The 21,138-nt window shown below is 33.7% G+C and overlaps 1 protein-coding gene across 1 annotated transcript in view; it reads right to left on the bottom strand.

Moving 5' to 3' along the window:
• Positions 1-21,138, bottom strand: part of EPHA7 (EPH receptor A7) — a 194,298-nt gene that overhangs the window by 167,761 nt on the left and 5,399 nt on the right. Inside the window, exon 3 of the mRNA XM_075554760.1 lies at positions 17,799-18,468. Coding sequence (XP_075410875.1) covers positions 17,799-18,468 — 670 coding nt within the window. The remainder of the gene's footprint in view (positions 1-17,798; positions 18,469-21,138) is intronic.

The raw sequence follows: 21,138 nt of genomic DNA, 5'->3' as shown, positions 1-21,138 counted from the left end.
GATAGAAGTGAGATACTCTCAAATCTAAATGTTCAAACAGCATATCATGAAATAAAGGAAGGTCTCATGAGGAGATTTACATATAAAACATATTTGGAAAAAGAAACATTTTATGTCTATATTAATTATTACCCCAGAACACCTAAAAATAAAACTATAAAGCTATTAACATTATTTATTAATACCTCAAAACAGCTAAAATAAAACTATATAACTGTTAACATTACTTATTCCATGCAAAATATAACATCTGCATTGCAGAGCTCACTAATACATGTGTTTACATATATAAATGATCCTACTCTTCAGTGGTAAAGAGGTATTAAAATTAAGCAGATTTCATCTGAGAGTATAGATAAAATAATCTGAAGAGCTTAACATTAGAAGCAAAATAGAATAATTTTCATGTACTCTGAACTAAAAATTATTAAGTCTATATTAAAATTTTCTAAAAGTCTGCATATTCCTTTTTACTATTAATGCTTTCTTTCAAGTTTAGACAATTAACAAAGTAGAGTTTAAAATAATTGTCAATTGTTACCCCTTGCCAAACATTTTCTTTCAGATATCTTATTCATCTCAATCACTAAAACAAGCATAATTTTTAAGGTAGTGTTGCCCTTTACGGGAAAACAAAGCCAATGGTCATTCAAAGTAAAATGCAGGGACATAATCCCCTCTTACTTTTAGTAAATATAGACTTTATATCAATAGTTTTAACTTTTACTCTCTCAAATAGAGTATTTTCCTTTAAAAAGTTTCAAATGTTAGACACAAACAGACACACACTAAATAAAAATTTTTTTTTCAAGAAGTGAGGCAGGAAAAATGCTTTCCTTTAAAAAGAAAGGCAAATCAGTCATTACTCTTATTTGATGACTATGGTACTAACGCTAAAATTGACCTTTTAAGTCAAATGAGTTTGTACACAGTGATATTTATCGCAGCACTATTTCAAATTAGTGAAAACTGGAAACAATCTAAGTGTCCATCAAGACACAAATGGGTAAAATGCGGCACATACTTACAATGGAGTACTACTGAACAGTAAAGAAGTATAAGTTCCCAAAACATCTTACAGTGTGAATGAGCCTGAAGGACATTATACTGAGTCAATAACAAATCTATAAATTGCATATGAGGGGACTACAAAATGCCCGTGGAAAATGGAATTAAAAGATATTGAAAGATCCCTGCAAACTTTTCTGTGGTCCCCTTAGTAGGGAAAGAGCATCGAAACTGGAATATTTAATGGAAAAATACACCAAAGAAGAGGGGGTGATCCTACTAATTAGACATAGCCAATCATTTCATGAGATTAGTTCTCCTTGTTTGGAGGTCTGGGGTGATACTCGCACAGGACAACCCGTTCAATCAGTGTAACATACTTCTTAAGCTATGTTCTTCCTCCAGTACCATGAGTCATGGCTGGGCTCCTGAAAGCTCTGAGCACCCATCTACTGTGCAATGACTGGTACCTTCTCATTCGGAACACAAAAGAAAGAAGCCACCCAAGAAGGAGGAAAGGCAGTATCCTGCAGGACTTAGTGTCATGAACCACTGCCTTTTCCACCATAATAGAAAGAGACCGAGGTATTCGTGGTGACAACTACTGATCATTCTGAACAAGAACACAATAGAGAAATGTGGGAAAGAATTTGAAGTTTTTAAAGAATCCAATTTATTGGACCTACTGAATCTGGACGTGGCCCCAAGACTACGTTCATGATTACCCTTCTTAAATGAAAACTATCCCTTCCAGTCACCTTCACTATAAAACTATTTTAACAGAGTAAAAATTGCCACTCTAGAGAATGTCATTTTTTAAATCATGTAGATAATATCAGAGAATCAGCAGATATGTTAAAACATAGGTAAGAAAAGGTTGAGAGCAGGAAAAAAATAAGTAAATGGAAGTCAAATAACTAGAAAAAAAGTAACTAAAATGTTGACAAAATATAAAGAATATCATCAATATCATTACATTGCATTGTAATGTACAGATCATTACATCTGAAATTATGGAGTGGGAGAGGATTTTACTGTATAAATGTTCCGGAAAAATAGAATCTAAAAAAAACAAATTTAAACATGCTTCTTATTCTATACAAATTTCTGAAAAAATAAAAAATGTCAATGTGATTCCTTACTTGCGAATTTTGGTCTGGGGTGGTTTTATGTGTTCAACTGCCCTAGGCAATCTGCCTGAACACATTCTCATGAGCTCGCCTATCAATCACTGTCGACATTCTACCAGGAGCCTCTTGGACTGGCAAGTGACAGCACGTTATCTATTGACATTAATGAATAAACAACAATGCCCTTTACATTTATTTATATGAATAAAACTTAAAGTTTCCATGTAAAGGAACCTCTATGAAAAAAATGTAGGCTTAATCTGGGCTAGCAAATGGCAATAGCCACGGAGCTACATTAAAGGGTGAGCCTTCATGTGAACTCTGTCATACAGCAGTGTTCGGCTTCTCCACCAGTCAACCTTGTCTCAGCTGGTAACTTAATAGCTTAAATGAGCTGTAGTCTCAGGTTCCTGAATATTTATGCTGCCTTTTACAGACCTAACATGTAGTTTGTTATCTTGGCAGGAGTGTACAATGACAGAAAATCCTTAAAAACTGAAAATCATAAGACGGTATGTCAGTATGCTCACCCTGCCGCCGTCTCAAGATTCATCCCGCTACTCTGCCTTCCTGACAGAAAAAGAGGTAAAAACGCGTATCTAAACTATGATTATGCTCTCATTTGTTTTTTGTCTCCAGATTTCAAAGATTCATAACAAGAACAGTTAGAGATCTTTGAAAAAATAAGGATTAAGATATAACTGATCAATATTCAAAGACGCATCTTGACTGAGTTCCTTCATGGTGCTGAGTGACAGTGGTGAATTGGGCTTATATAGTCACAGAGCATGTGTTACAGAAAGGACGATGAGCTTTGGTACTGATCAAAGAGCGGCTTATTTTCCTGGCTCTATAAAAACCGGTGGAATTCAAATGTGGAGAGCTTGGCCATGTAGTAGACTGGGGTCCTAAGAGCCAGAACCAACTCCTCAGCAGCCAATGGCATTATGTGGCTTGAAACATTTATTTTTAATTCGGTGACTTTGTAATTTTCTATTACAAAATTCTTTCCTAGGGTAACATTGTAAAATTTTCTTGTAAGTTGTTTTATAAATAATTAAAATTAGGTTTAAGTAATTAAAATGAGTGATTTAAAGTAGAAAAAACCGCATTTACTACATTGGATCCATAAAGAGCTCTACAGAAATCTAAAACGAGACATTGGCGTTCAAAATAGAGGGATATGACACCACTAAATAAAAGCCTTGTAACACTGCTAGTAGCAAAATTCAACCAGTTTTATTATTTTACTGTTAATATGGGTAGCATTGACTTGCCGAAAACACAAAAGCATTGGCCATTACCTTGATTTCAACTTATGCAAAATCACTGTTATGTCAGGAATCAAGGACAAAAATACTGCCAATGATATATTTATGTTTTAATAACCAAATACACAGAATAAAAGAAGAGAATGAATTTCACCATTTTAACACACTTAATAGATGGGAAGGTATGTTCCAAAATGTTTTAAACCAACTAATATTGTAGAATTTTGAGATGGTACGTGAGCACAAACCACGAAATGAAAAGACTTAGGGACTAAAAATAATTAGAGGGAACAGAAATATAAAAGAATCCCCCTACTTCACCAGAGTGAAGTATGAGACGTATTAGAAAGAAAGAATGAATAGATAAACAATGATAGTCTGATGAATAGTCTTGAAAATCAATCAGAAAACTGAATCTGAAGTGAATGCCAATGCTGTTTTATTGGAAAAACTTGCAAAACAAGAGAAAATGTCAACGTTATATATTCAGCACTGAAACACACAGTGCACTTGTTCACTATGTTTGTGAAGAATAAGCATAAGATACAGTACGAAGAATGGCCCAAATAGCAAACCTAAAAAAAAAAAGTGCATGTTAAGTTTCCTTCACAAACTGAAATTCAGCCTCCATCTACTAAGCCCAGGGCTCCATGTTTTTATCGCTTCAGTTAACAACCAGAATAGCTAAGCCTAACAAATGTTAATTTTAAAGGTCACTTCTGAGAAATCATTTTACAGAAGCATGACTGTCACTCTGTCCTTGCAAGGGCTGAAGAACTAACCTGTGAAGCTTTCTTAACCAAGATCAAGTCCAGAAAGTGCATGGTTACACAGAGGAACCTCTGCTTCCTCCCCCCAACCACAGGCTTCTGACACTCTAATAAAAGTGTTCAGGGTTCTCATATTAAAACACAGTTACTTACAATAGTCACAGTAGCGAAAACATGCTATTTGCTAAAAAAGCACTGTCTGAGGACTTGATAAACGACTGTAGAAATGAAAATAACTTTTTAATTATTTTCTCTTTTCTTTTTAAACTGTCATGTATTCTAGAAGGCAGAGGAAGCATAAACATCTACTTGAAAAATAAACCAGAGTTTATGGCTTAAATATTTTCTGCCTGCTAATGTATAATTTAAAGATATTACAAAGGTAGCTTTATGTTGCTTGGTGTTTAAAGAAATTCAATAATCCAAGAATATTCTAAAGTCTCTCAATTGTGAATTAAGAAGTTCTTCACAGAAAAATCCTTAAATATTCAGCGTGTACAATTTAAGAAATTAACACATGCCAATATCGAAATCTTAAAATGGGATGAAGAAGAAAAATAAAAGTTATTTTTTTGTTCTTTATGCTGATCTGTGAATTTTTTCCTCCACTGTAGGGGCTAACAGTGTCATGCCTTTGAAAAAGGGCTTTAAAATTCTTGTGGAAAAATGGAATTAAGAATAATTACATTTTCCATATACTTTTTCAAGCCCCCTTATTCGTGTGTATGAGCATCTATATAGTACAGTCTATATGTATATAGAAATATGCATATACATATGTACAAATATATATGTGTATTTTTGTGTGAAGTTGAAGTAAAAAGCAAACTGTAAAAAGTAAAACATAAAAAAAGTAAAACATATTCATTTTATTTTGGGATTTGTCATTTCTGTATTGTCCAACTTATAAATGGAGACATCAGTTAATCAGCGTTTTAAAAATCAAAAAATCTGGATTTTCTCTAATAATTATGCATTTGAACTTTAAAACTGTCTGATTCAAAAAGATTATACTCTCAGGGAGTGCAAGAATTATTCACTGAATAGTTATACTGTCATAAATTTAATACTTTTGAGTAAATAAGGGGGGGATACTGTCGCACATTTCTCTTCAAGGATAAACAGCTTTGTAGAAAAGATCCCAGTATAATAAAAGTTATCGCTTTAGCTATTCTGACCTCCTATCCAGTCACTCACTCAGCTCACTGCCATCGAGTTGATGCTGACTCACAGCGACCTTCTAGGATAACGTAGAACTGCCCTTGTTTCCAAGAGTAGAAAGTCCTGTTTTTCTCTGGTGGAACACCAGGTGCTCTAGAATTTCCTAATTTTCAGAAATAGATGACCAGCCCTTTTTCCTAGTTCAGCTTAGTATTGAAAGTCCACTGACACCAGTTTTGCTGCATAAGAATATGCAAGCTTCCAATGGAAAGCAGGTGGTAGCTGCACTTGAACATGGGTTCCCCCAGGAGAGACAAGAATTTTATCACTGACCTTCCAGAATATTTCTGTGAACTTTATAATATCCATTTGGTTTTTCTCAAGGCAAATAACATTTGTCATAACTGCAGATTCCTAGGCCAAATATTTTATTTAGATATATTCTACTAGTCCCTCCCATTTCACTCCCTCTTAAAACCTTCTCTACTCTTGACTCTTTTAGAATTATAGTCATTAAAATGAAATATGTAATATTAACCATGATAGACTATTGGTCATTCAACACTAACAAAGAATAAATGAAAGTATCTAAGTATAAGTCAAAAATTACTGATATACCACATATACTGGAGTATAAATTAATCCGAATATCAGCCGAGGCACCAAATTTTACCACAAAAGCTGCATTAAAAATGTGCTGAAAAATTTGGTTTACACACGAATATGTCTGATAAATTAAGAAACTTTTATTAAGCAAAATTTTGAAAATGTGAAACTATTGCTTCTCAAATAGCATTCATCGATCAACACACTTCTGAAAATGGTGTTTCGCTCTTTCTAGCTATTTCTCCAATAATTCTGGTTTTCCATTACACTACGTCAATAAAGCAATTTTGGCATCTTCAAGGAACTCAAACCATAGTCTTCTGAAATGTTCTTCTAGTTTGGAAAACAAAAAAAAGTCTAATGAGGCAATAACAGGGCTACAGAATGGATGGGGTGATGTTCCTCAACAAAATTCCCATCAGATAGCCCTTGCTGCCTTCTGAGAATGAGCAGCTACATTATATTAACAGAAAAAACTTCTTATGCATAACTTTCCTGACCTTTTTCTCACCCCTTCAATTTATGATTTTCTTAAAACTTCCTCTTCATAAGTTTCCATGCTTCTCCTCTGTACTTTGAGAAACTTATGAAAATTTCTACTTTCGGAACCCCAAATACAGTAAGCATAACCCAAGCTGACCTCTCAGCCTTGAATTTAGCAGGTTCAGCAGACGCCCTGAGAAGTCACAGTTTTGAGCAGATCTCCTTTTAGGATCTAGTTGCATTGTGGTTATACACTGGCTGCTAACAACAGGGTAAGGTTCAAAACCGCCAGCCGCTCCACAGGAGAAATACAGGACTTTCCACTCCAGTACAGAATTAGTCTCAGAAACCCACAGGCACAGTTCTATGCTGGCCTATAGGATCACTATGAGTCGGCATCCACTCGATGGCAGGTGACAGTTGGAGGTGTGTTAAATAGAATTTGGCGCAGGCATCCACTGAGGGCAGAAACGAATAGGCAGCTTAGTAGCAATAATAGTTCATAAAATCACTAAGTTGCTCATAGACATTATTTTAAAATATTTTATCTATCTGCAGTTCTATCTATACACCTAAGGTCAGTTACACTTCAGTCAATCCCAGCTCATGAAGACCCTACCTAAATGTGACTGAGTGTACCAGCTTCCATTAAGATTTACAATTGCTGCTTTTTGTCTTTTTCTTTTTCAGATGTTAATCATAAGCCCTTTCTTATGAGGAAGGTCTGGGTAAACTGAAATTGCCAATCCTACAGTCAGTAGCTGATTGTATTAACAGTCTGTACCATGTAGAACTCCAGGTTTTCTAAAGAAGTCTGCAATCCAGTGCTAACGGCTTCCCTGCAGGTCTGAGGCTAAACCCACCATTGCTGAGCAGCTAGACTAGGTGTTAATTGGGTGACATGTGTAGTAAAATAAAAAACACAGTATGTGTTCAAAGCCCTTTGCTTTCATAATACACTGCAAGTAAGGCATAACACGATCAAAACTGTGACGGTCTGAACCAAGTGAATTAAAGCAGAAACTACATACATGGGCAGCCTTTTGACTTTTCAGAAAACTCCTGTACCCCAGAATGTATGTCCCTTAGCTGTCGACTTACAGCATGTTTACACATAGCTAAACATATTAAATTAAATGCTAAACTTTTCATATATATTTTATAGGATCACTGGATTTTAGTGAAAATTTTGTATTTATTTCATTTTCTAGCCAACCCAAACTCACTGCCATCAAGTCAATTCGGACTCATGGCAATCCTATAACGGGCTTTCAAGACTGAATGACTGCAGAAGCAGACAGCCTCATCTGTCTCCTAAAGAGCTGCAGGAGGGGTGGGGGGGGGAGGGCGGGGGTTGAGCTTCCAAGCAGCTCAAATTTGACTACCCATGGGACAAATAGTACAATGGATTCCCTTCATGTCTGTGGTTTTTAACAAAGTTTATAGTACAGATAGATAATAAAAACATTGTCTATAGTCCACTTCTTTACCTTGAACCCAAAGATGAATTGTTTTTGATTCTGGATTTTAAAATATCTCTAATTATATGAGCATGTTACCTTCTACTGACCAAGTGTCAAACCTATATAAAATTTTAATTAGGGCATCTGTTCATAAAACTAATTTTCAAGGTAATTTGCAGGAAACTGAATCACTTCACTTAACTTACATATGGCTTAAGTCATAATAAAGGGATCTTCGGGAAGTTTCCTCTGTAATGAATGCATAAGTTTGTATGTGCATGGCTACATAGAAGTTGGTGGGTTTGAAAGACTGGCCTTTTGATTAACCACTGAACTCCTCAGCCACTGCATCACCAATGATACAACCCAATTCATAGTTTGTTCAAATTTCTATCATGAAAATAATATTAATACTACTTATGCAAAATAACTAATTAGACTGCATAAGATATGATCATTCATAAATGCATTCACAGATTACTGATTCCTCAAGGATATGGCTAGAAGTTAGATACACAAATCAAATTAAATGCAAATTTTAAAGGCATTCTGGATTCAGATTACTACATTGCTTGCAGAAATTGATGCCAATTTAAACTTGGACTAGAAATATAATGACACATATACTTGCAAAAAGTTAGTTAATTAAAAATGCTAGGAAGTCATAGACTGCTCTTATAAATCATGGTGGAAAAAAATCAGACACATTAATGTTGTATTTACTCTCTTCCTTCATCATCCTTTCATCCCGTCCTTCACTTCTCCTTACTGTTTTTCCTTATTCAGTTTTTATGTGTAATGCACTATGGGCACATGTAAAGCTGATGAAAGATTAGTAAAAATAGGTTATATTTTAAAGTGAATTGTAAAATGATCTAATAGGAAATTATGACAGATTCATTTTAAGTATCATAGTGCTCTTTTTGACATGTAATAATATATACACATGCATATTTATATGCACCTAGTAATATGTACCAATATCATTAGAAAGGACACCAAAAAACAGATAACAAGGTTGCTCCTGGGAAAAGGAGCTGTACACATAACCCGTGCAAAAAAAATGTGCTTCTGTGAAGTGAATAATTTACAAGTGTAAAAAATATATAGTTAATATAGACATAATTCAATTAACAGTAAAGGTTTTTGACATAATACTGATTTTAAATGATTTATAATTTATAGAATCAATTATAAAAAGAAATATATTTATTATCAGGTGTTTATTCTGCTTTAATTTTTGTTTGTTTTGAAATTTTTACTATATGATGGAAATTCAAAAAGTTTGTAGAAAATTTCAATTATTGTTCAATGCTACTTATCCATACACTGTGCAAAGACTCCTCATTTATAATTTAGGGGAAGCACCATATCATCTTATAATAAAAGTCACTTTCTGGTATACAATAAAGGAATATACTTCAAGGCATTCTTACTTTAGAAAATGTCCTAAAACTGATTATTTTCTTGTTTAAGATGTAGTCAATTACACGAAAGCTATGGTTCAATTTTGAATCATAGTGACCCTGTAGGGCAGAGCAGAACTGTAGAGCTGACTTTTAAGGCTTCCAAAATCATATTTTTATTGTAGCAGGCTATTATGTCACACCTCTCCAAGGGAGCGTCTGGTAGGGTTAAACTGCCACACTCTGGGTTAACTATCAAGGACTTAACCATTGTAGATAGTGATAGAGGATGAAACACATTTCCTTTCATTAGAGGGGGGATACGAAGAAATAAAAAAGAAAGAGCTACACAAAGGTAGTGACGAACGGAGAATGTGAATAGCAGGAGTTAATATAAGCAGCAATGTTATTTTCAGAGATGTAGATCTTTTTCAAATCTGAAGCAAGTTCCCGCTTGTGTTTGTTAATTATTTGTTGTAAGCAGTGATGAAAATGAATATCTACAAAATGTAAGATTATCCATAGAGAGTAGCCATACACAACACAAAATCAGTGGTATAAATTCAAAATAAAGAAATATTTGTCTTGAAAAGGGATAATATATGAATTAAGCCTTTATGAAATTCATAAATGTGTATTGGAAGACTTACATGTGCAGGTACTGTACAAGATTCTATGGTTTATAGATAAAAACAGTAATGGTCAGATGGTCAGCTGCTTAGAAACCATAAAAGAAAATTATAAATAATAATAATATCAGATAGCATGTGATAATTTCCATAATAAAAGGGCAAAGTATCCATAAGTATTCCAAATGAGAAACTGTCTAACTTGGGCATACATCGTATTAAATTTTAACTTAAAGGCAGAATTCCAGCAACCTGAGATAGGCTAGGCAAAAACCTTAAGGAAAAAAAAAATTAAGAGTGAAAAAAAAGCAAGACACAGCAAGAACCAAGAGAAATATACTAACATTATTCATTTGGAAGAAGAGAGTCACTGAAATGAGAGAACCATTTTAATGGATAGGATTACCAATACAACAGGTAATAGTAAAAGGTCAAGGTGGTTTGTTTACTTTTCTATTTGTATAAAGCCAAATGCTAAATAATGAGCCATTGTAGATGCTTATGTCAGTGAGCAGAACGGTCCAAATACAACACAAATAAAAATCAAACCCAGATTAAACAGATCAGAGTCAAATTGATCAAATTCAACCTAAGATATAAGTGTTTCTTAAATATTTAATTAGGAGTCATTCATGCTCTGAACAGTAAAGTAGTACTAAGTTGTGTTTGAAGAAGTGAATTCTGGCTGTCGTATAAAGAAATAAATGAAATTGGTTGAGGGAGGGAGGCGTGTGGAAAGAAAACTATTTAGGATACTGGAAAAGACAATGGCATAAATATTTTTAAATTATTACAAATGAAAGAAAATGTTCAGAGTTGTCTCACTGTTCAAAACCCAAAGAAATATTTCTAAATGCTCTTGTGATAAATAAAATGCTTGCCAATAGAGACGTGATTAAAGCCACAGGGGCCAGGATTCTAAGACTACACTCATGCTATGTGATGGTGGGTTTATAAACCATTTGTTTCCTTAACAACAACAGTGTATGCAAATCATATGTATAATGCAAACTTTAATGTGTTGGTTGTTTTTTTCTCTCTTTTAAATCGAGAAATAAAAGGGTCTCTCTATTAGATTATAGGTGCTCTAGTGGCATACTGGTTATGCGTTGGGCTGCTAATCTCATGGTCAGCAGTTCGAAACCACCAGCTGCTCCGCGGCAGAGACTGGACTTTCTTCCCATAAAGAGTCTCAGAAATACACAAGAATGGCTCTATCCTGTCCTGCAGGGTCACTCTGAGTTGGAGTCGACTCGATGGCAGTGTTTGGGTTTTAACCATCGGATTAAATAAATAAATTAGTAACCACTTTTCATCGGATTAGTGGTGACCCACTGCATGTCAGAGTAGACACTGTACTCTACATGGGGTTTTCAAAGGGGGATATTCTAGAAATAAAACACCAGGACTTTCCTCGAAGTTGTCTTTGGGTGGGAACTACCAATCTTTTGGTTCCCAGGTAATGGTATTAACCATTTGCACAACTTCCAATAAAGATAAGAACCGTAATATTTTCAAGCACCTAAAACAGCTCTTGGCACCTATAGTAAGGAAAACCCAAAGAAAATTGATGAGTTGTTTTTATTTAACGCCTTCACACTATGTGCCCCCATTCATAGCTCTACCTACTACCTACCAGTGCTCTCTCAGCTAAGCCCTGTGTTACAAACCCAAGCAGGATTAATTTGAAAACCTAGACCTGGGAGATATAATTCAAGTTGCCCTGCAGGATGTATGCAGGTCATTTATAATACAATTGTTTTATTTTTAAAGGTTAATGTTCAAGAAATGTTTTAAAAATACAGAAAAAAATCACCTACAATCACACCACTCCAAAATGTCCGTTGTTATATTTTATATATCCATCTGGTTTTCTCTAGATGTATTTTTGAATGAGTTCATATAAATACCAATTTTTCTTAAAATTATTAAGGGAATTCAAAATTTCTACATAGTATCACTTATATGTTGAAGACTAAATCTACTCAAGGTGAGATGCCTTATCTTACTTATCAGTTCTTTTCATTTGGGTTATTTAAATCATTTTCAATATTTCAAATTATAGGTAGTTCTGGGGAGTGGGAAGGTTATATAAAGAGTTAGTTTATTTTATTAGAATGACCAAGAATGAGACTACTGGCTCAAAATATACAAAGCTATTTGGGACTTATGAGTTATATGTCCATTAATTCATTACTGTAAGAATGCTTCACTTAGAAAACTCCTTGTTTCATTATTAATAATAAGATAATAGCAAGCATTCATTGATTATTTGCTATGCCCCAGATACTATTCTTAGGATTTTCACATGTGTTATTTCATTCATTTCTGACAAGAACCCTGTGAGGGAGGTACTATTTTTATTAGCCCCATTTTATACTCAAGGAAATTAAGGCTTAGAGAAACTGTCCTAGTTTAATATACCTGGTAAATGGTAGAACCAGGATTTAATATCCTTCTGTGGCTCAAGAATCTGAGCTATTAACCCTGCAGTGTACGTTGATGTCTGTGCATAAGTGACCATGCATATTTGTCTGATTAAAAATATAATATATTATAAAGATCATTTGTTATGAAATATATTGTCATAAATACATGTTAATTTTCTATGAAAATAAAATATGGCCTTAAAAATATTAAACAAGGCACACTTAAACTGTATTGTTAATTCTATAAGAGGAAAGTTAACCTTTATATAATTATAAATTATAGATACATAAATTAATTGTTATTAGACTCTTGCATCGGTTTCAACTCACAGAAACCCCAATACAACAGAATTAAACACCATCCTGTTAAATTATAATATAACACATCAAGAAGCAACTATTAGGTATATTTCTTATAATAAAATCATTCATTTATGATATTTGAAATCACCTTCACATCAATATGAAAAAGGAAATTTCTAAATATAGGATTTGATTTTTTTAATTAAGCTATAAAAATAATATAAGCATATCAGAGCTCTAGATTCTGAATATAATAGTATACAAATATAAACTGCAGTAGATCTTTAGAATGTTTAAATTAAGTTAACTATATATTTTATCATTCAAATAATTAGTGTTAAGAATTATTCCAGGATGGGATACAAAACAGTATCTCGGGCAAATTAGTCCGGTGGTCTTCTTGCTCACAATACGGTTTTCTAAGTTCTTAATATAACTAAAATCCATGGGTTTAAGCCAAGTAAAATTTTAGGAAAGAATGCAGTGTTGTGTAATAAGGAATAAAAGACTTGATCTGTTAACAAGGAGGCTTGGATGCTCATTGAATTTTGTTCTTATTTATGCTTGTTTTTATCTGTGCGTTTCAGAGAGAGATGTTCTGAGGGATGCGATAAGGGTGAAATGAACATGACTGCTCAGTATAAACTGCAAATTCCCTGCACAAATGCAAGTTATAATAGCAGGCTTCACCCTTTAACAAATATTGTCCTACTTCCTAGATGGAATCCAATTGTATATGTTTCAGTGTCCACTTCTCTCTGCCTTCCAAGAATATTTAGAGAGGTAAGAAGGTGATGTAAAACGAAGCGAACCTTCAACTTTGTAAAAGACTATCAATTTTGTTTAGGGAAATACACTAGCTACATTTCATAGGAATTGTGACATAAGCTCCAAGAAAATCTTAAAAATAAGAGACTTGATAATGAAAACATGCTCACAGATTGAATTACATGCCTTAAATTTTCCTATTAAAAAACTGTATTTAAAAAAACTAGAAGCTTTCCATATATTACTAGACTTGAGAGGCATGTATGTCTCAAAATTGAATTATATTTCTACATGACAAAGGAAAAAGAGCTCTTCTATCAATGAATTAAAATTTTAATCAGTTTCATCGTTGTTTTTATTTCATGTTATCCTTACATGCGGAAAATCTAAACAAATGTCACAACAGGCTGCTGTTCCCGAGAGCTAAGTGCCCAGTTATTCTTGGCGTTAAGTGGCTAACCAACTTTATTTGGCTGAGATCTAGCTCATATCCTCTCTCCAACACAGTGGTTTTGCTCAACACGGGCCTGGAATTTGTTTTCAAACTCTTTACAGGATCATTGAAAGGAAACAGGAAAAATACTATAGAGACCTGGATTGATTCCAGAGGCAAATACTCTCAGCAATGTATTGAAAGTATGCCAAGAAGAAAAGTGCCTTTCAAATGAACATAGTGCCATAGGTAAGTGTATCAAAAACCAAACCCCATTCATTGTCACTGAGTCCATTCGGGCTCCGAGCAATCCTCTAGTACGAGTTGTAGCTTCCCCCAAGGGTTTCCGGAGCAGAGGGCTGCCACATCTTTCTCAGAAGGAGCCGCGGGAGGGATCTAGCCACCAAACTTGGGGTTAGCAGTCAAGGACTTGGCAGCATCCCCATTAGGATTCCTATAATTAGGTACAATATAGTTGATTCCCTTGTCAGCATCCCCCACGTTAAGAATTTAGAAATTTTTGTTGTCAACACTTTACTGAATTTACAATAAGGAGCACACCTTTCAGTTAAGTCACAAGAAGCATTTTGCCTTCTTTAACGAGGTTTTGTTTTTATTTTAATGAATGCTTTCTATTAATACGTAATTGTCCCTATTGCGAAGCAGAATTACTGCAGATAATGGTGAAACAATTTCACTTTGGTTTGAAGTACCTTCCTGTGTTTTGCAGGTGATAATTTTGATATTCAAAAGTGGTTTCAATTCCTCAAATGAAAATAAATGAATGTGAACAGTTTTCTTAATATCATATTAAATAAGTTGATTTTGTTCACTTAGGGAAAAACTGGAATATTTTCTCAGCAGCAAATGTATTTGTGCAGAACCCCAGCAGTTGCAGACTACTTTTTCTTACTAAGGTCTGTACATTAGACGGAGGAAGCGCAAACAGTTCCTATTTGCTTTTTCTTATTAACATGTAAATCTAGAACTCATCTGAGTTAAATTAGTCAAAGGAAAATTTTTAAAATACTCTAATTTTATATAAAAGAATGAAATATTAAAGGAGCACGGCCTTTAATGGCATTTCCTAGTGTTTTCTCAAGTCTAATTTTACATTTTCACATGTTCTTATTTACAAATATTTTAAAGTTCACATAAATTAAGACCTATATGTTACTGAATTTATTTTAACAAATAAAATATAATTCTATGTTTTTAAAAATGTTTGTAATAGTTACTGTGTAATTCACATCACTTTCAAGTACAATGAACTACAAGCCACAAAGAGCAGTGAGTTTCTTTGAACTGATTAGTTCACCAAGAATATCTATACTTACCTCAGAAAATAGCACTCAGACCACTTGTAGGGATAAGTCTTCATCCGTTTCTGTTTTCTACGTATATAAAAAGTAAAGGATTTTTCTACCAAATTAGCCATTCTGTCAATGAGGGATGGAAGAAGAGGGTAGTTTGAACTAGAGGGTGTCAAATGAGACTGCTGATAGGACTCAACTTACAGAAGTTTTCCATTCATTTTGGCCAGAGTTAATTTCATTTCAGACACGGAATGTATGCAAATCGAGTATTGGGCTGTGGGTACTCTTAGAGACATCCACTTGAAGCACTCAGCATCTCTCCCGACAAGGCCAGAGAAGTACAGCTGCTCAGCTATGACATGTCATCCGTTAGGTTTAAGAGAAATAGAATACAAGCCATGGGTAATATTTAAATTTTTAATAGTCATTTTAAAAAGAGTAGATAGAAATTAATTTTATTAACATGTTATGTAATTCATTGTAAATGTGCTATTATTTCAATAAGTAACTAATTTAAATATCATTGCGATATCCTACTTTGGGGGATTCTGAGCTTTCAAAAGCTGGTGTATATTTTATACTTAAAGCAAATCTCAATTTAGAAAAGCCAGATTTTGAAATCTAAAGAGCCTCATGTGGTCTTTTGTTAGCATATCGGACAGCACAAACCTAAATGTTTATTTAAATGATCATTTCTTATCTTGATATTACACTAGAATGACAATTCTATCTTAGTAATATAATATATAAATATTCAGGATACCAAACCACTATAAATAAGACATTTAAGAAATAGTAATATCAATGCTAAAGAGCTCAAGTTCTGGAGCCAAAATTCCCTAAGTTTGAATCTAAACTACAATCTTTATCACTTATTCGTACAACTACAAGTAAGCTATTTACCCCTAACAGCTCGACTTTTCTATTCTTTTAAGTAGATATGATACCCATATCTGTAAAGGAACCCATATATGTGAGGCAATTGTGAGCTTTCAAAATATTTTAGTTATTATAACTGCTATAAAAACTCAACCAAATTCAGGCCATGGAGTCGAGGCAAATTCATAGCAACCGAACTCATAGCAAGGCCAACTCAAAGGACAGAGCAGACTTGTCCTTGTGAGTTTCTGAAATTGAACTGTTTACTGGAGACGAAATCCCCATCTTACTCCTGTTACACCTACAGTAACTAGGAAGTACAAATATAGAGTAATGCTGCTGGCTTAGGAATTCAAAGATTATATAGGCTATTTTTGTAAAGCATTATATTTTATAAGCTTAATAAAACGTATGTAATATAATCTTATTTTAAGATATTTTACAGGGCATTCAAAACCTCGTATCTATCCAGTTTCAAGGTCATGTTAAACAGTATTGAATAGAAAAATTGCCAATTATTAGGACCGCAGAATGTTATATAAGAGAACATCTAAACTTTAAAAAAATTATATGCTACTTCACTTGCTATTACTATTTTAAACAAACAGAAAAGTCTCAGTGATACCTTGAAATAACTAAATCTTCGCTTTGATCCATCTCCATAAAATTGTTGCCTACTAACCAATGATTTATCAGAAAGTTATTCATTTTATCTTTAAGTATGCACACACACACACACACAATATAGCTTTGGCACAAGCAACTTCAGAGAATTATTCAGTAAAATTTGACTATTTCCCTGGAGGGCTTCTGAGCGCCTGAGTGACAAATGTAGATACTATATTAAAAAAAAAATTTTGACTATTTCAATTGTTTAACAGTGATAACAGATTACTGTAAAGCTTCTGAAATGTATTTGTAAAGGCATTTCCAGTCAATAAAAGTCTTTTTTATGGTACTCATAGGTGCAGACAACATGGGTTTAAAATCATAAGGAATTACATCTCCTTAAATCCTAATATCATCTACGTCTTTCCAGGCTAAGCGTACCTGTCCAAATGAATCTCTGACAAAGCAGAACTATTGATTCTATGTTACACGTAAGATTACGTACTCCAACTCCTCAGTTATCAATGCCCTTGGTATCTGACATTTTGTATTTATGAACACAATAAAACCTCTACTCTGACCAGTGGGAGCATTCGGAATAAGTTCTGGCAATAGCAAACACGAAGGTGTGAGTATGAGAATAACACTCAATGTAACAACTTGGTGGGTCGTGATTCTCGGTGGTTTGATGCAATGGATGATGAAATAATCAAATTTAGAAGTGATGTGACAACATAATCTGTCAATGTGTAATGATGTTCCCATCCTCCATTTTACGATCTGATGTACCGGATGTTGTCAACCTCCATTCCCGTATGATGCCAACTTTTGCTTAAGAACCTGGTCTTTGGAAACCTAGTCATGTTAATAAGTGAGGAGTGAGTGTGTTTATGTTCAAGCAACACATATTATTATCACCAATATTTATTGTATACTTTTAGTGCAGATGCCACTATAAGCAATCTTTGATAAATTTACCTAAATTCAACAGAATCGGGATGCTGGTATAAAAAAATGCTTAGTGTTCAAATGACTATTATTACTCCACATGTCTAATATTGAAATCAAAAGAAAAATAAAAACACAAACAAACCCTTCAAATCAGAATGAATTTTGAAGGTGCAGATGACTTACGCTCACAAGTGTCTCCTTTTTGCTGGTAGCCGGCTTTGCAGATGCACTTCCCAATGGGCACTAGCCATTCGCCTTCCGCACTGCAGTGCATCCTGGGGGAGTTTTCGGCCTCTTCCTCGGCGCTGCTGACACATGTGCCCCGAACTTCGACTAAAGAGGAAAATTCTGAACCAGTCACGGTATCTGGAAAGATAGCTAAGTTCTCGATAATGGACCAGCACTTCTTGTAGTACACTTTGACGGAGACCAGAGCTATGCAAGCCCCTACATCCTGAAAGGCAAGATAGAATCCTTTTTTGGACAAAGGTCCAATCTCTCTCACCTCAGTGTTAAGCTTCATCTTTCTTTCACCAAGGTCACCCTGTGTAAAACTTTCATCTGCAGCAATTGTGTCTATTTTTACATATAGGTTTTCTCTGATATTCCTGCCAGTGTCATAGTCTGTTTCGTAATAGTACAAATTAAAGGTTTCCTTGCACGTTCCCAGTACTCCAGGAAGACTGTTACAATCCCTCAGGGTGAATTTCAATTCTACAAAAATCCTCTGTGCATTGCCTTTCGAAATCCAGTTAGTCCGGAGCCAGTTGTTTTGGTTGGGTTCCATAACCTGGCACACCTGGTATGTTCGTATCGGGGTATAGTTCTCATCCAAACCACTAATTTCTTCCCACTGTAACATGAATAAAAGGATATCAGTTATTCAGCAAAAAATACTATTTTGCTTTGGTAACATGTGAGGAATTTTTAAGTATACCACAAATGCAGATCTTTGACAACTTTAAGTTACTCCTACCCTGGCAAACTTGTGACCAGAGAAGAATACAGGATTCAGAGTTCAATTTCATCCTGGTAGTAGAAAAAAATCTTTTAGATTGCTTGCAGTGTCTGGGCATACGATAAATATTTCATTTTGTGGTAACATTTCCTTGCTAGTCTTTTAGAGTTTTCTTTTTGCATTCCTTATGTCTACGTTGTCTACTGAGATCATAAAGTTTTATGGAATTAAGTTTATAATTCTTTAAATGATCATTTAAAGTATATGCATGCATATGGATGCATGGCAGAATTGTTGAAAACTTGCTTGGCATTTAATGTGTCCATATTACACAGACACTAAGGGTGCCAGGGATTCTTTCAAATGTAAAAGCACTCTCCAATGTGTTGATATTTATAATGCAGAAGATTTTGAAACCGTTACAAAATAAGCTGTCCTAAACAAATAAATCTTCAAAAGTAATATTCTAAAGAGGTATTTAGTTATTGCTCTATTACACAATATTGTATATGAAGCCAGACAACTCTACATAAGTGTGCATAAAAGTGTAATCTTCATATAGTTAGTTTCAATAGGCAATCATCTATACCTGGGAAATTAACAGGCTGAGCATGTTTAGTGACTTTCTGACAGGAAAAAACATAATTTTTTCTCTTATATACTGATAAATTGTACATTACAGGTAAACCCATATGAAGTATGTTAAGCAAAAATGAAAAATAAATAATAATTTTAGTGGAACTTGCAACTATGTCAAGATTATACCATGTTTATTACTACCTATCACTCAGTATTAAACAAATTAATTTCATTTTATAGTCTTAAGAGCCTAAAATACCAGCTATCCCATAACTAGTTATGTAGATCATCTATCACCACAATTATAAAATGTTCGCTTTTATGTTTATGATGCTTTAATAGTGAAACTGTCATCTACCAATATTCATTTCTACAATAAGCAATACCAAATATAAATATATATGGTATTCATATTTAGAGCACCATTTCATGCAAAAGAGAGAGAGAATAAGCAACTACCATGTATATGAGTAATAAATTTAATTTTTAAAATGTGATCTGTGTATTAACTTGTTTAAATGCTCTGCAGAATAATAGCAACTTTGAAAAGTGTGATTCTTAGGAAGTTAACACAACTCACAAATTAGCAATATACTACAATTCACAGTTTTTTTAGTGTAATAGTTACATATTTGCTACAGTTTTATAATACAGTTTAACACTATCAGAAGTCCTCAAATGCAGCAAAGTACCTATTTTCACGTCCAACTTTTGTTTCACATCAGATATTTCTGTTTCTACTTTTTTAAAAAAACCTATCAGAATGGCATTCAGCCAAATATACTCAAACACATCCATTCAAACCTCTAGATTTTGTTGAGTTAATTTATTTTCATGTTTAAAAGAAACAAAACTGTCTTTGTAGTGTATCTATTAAGAATCGCAATCTACTAAATACTATTATATACCATCATTTTGTAATGGTATTTATTAAATAATCGTACCAACTGAAAATTTGAGTGATCCAAAATTAAATATGTCCTTTTTAATATTTCCACAGTTTGAAGAAACCATGCCTAATTATAATGAAGGAATTTAAGTAAGGAATTCCTCATTCTAAGAATAATACTATATTGTTCAGTATATGAAAACATATTGTTACTGCCCATGAAACACAGTTGTCATTGAATATATATATTTACGAGAGGAAATTTCAATACAGTATTAAAAAGATAAGAAAACTTGAAACTAAATAAATGCATTCAATTTGACTCTTGTGTTTTATTTCACTTTCTTACAAATTACACTATTGCGAATGTCATCTTAATTCGGATGCCATACTTTCATAGGATGCTTATAAATTTTTTTAGAAATGTAAGTTTCAGGAGCATATATCTCTTCCTAGAATATTATTCACATACCTATTTAGTCACATGTGAATTGACTGTTTCATAAAGGGAAAACTGTCACTCATCATCTTCTAATATTATCTGTTGATTCCTATAGTTTTTTTAGGGTAACTTTAGATACTTGGGACTGATAAAATGTCCATTTGAGTCCAAGATAATACTGACAGCCATAATTTGTCATATTGTGGGTTACATGGATGAAATACTAAAATCATATATCAGTTTACTTCTCTGCAGAGATAAGACCATCCTCTATCTCTATTTGTTTTAATTGATGGATGGTCAAAAATGGCTTGCATCTGTCATGCGCAAGAAAGGTGTTTCATTTTTTATAGTGAATGTCTCTGTACAATAGATGTTATTTTACTCCCCCAAACTATTTCATGTTCATGAAAATTATTACATTCACACTTCAAACTCAGTACACTGTTTACATTTAATCTACAAGTTATTTTATAATTTGTCTGAGATTGGCATTATGCATACTTTGCATTCCTAATTGAATTTCAGTTCATAACATATTGATATGATTCTGTCCTTATATTCAAAATCCCTTTCAGGTTCTCATTCTTCTCTTTTCCGAATTGTTATGTTTTCATCTCTTCTCTCATATTCCGTCTTTAGACTCTAGATTTCT

Source organism: Tenrec ecaudatus, chromosome 7 (genome assembly GCF_050624435.1).
Source record: "Tenrec ecaudatus isolate mTenEca1 chromosome 7, mTenEca1.hap1, whole genome shotgun sequence".
Taxonomy (NCBI): Eukaryota; Metazoa; Chordata; class Mammalia; order Afrosoricida; family Tenrecidae; genus Tenrec; species Tenrec ecaudatus.
This window is presented reverse-complemented; position numbering and strand designations above follow the sequence as displayed.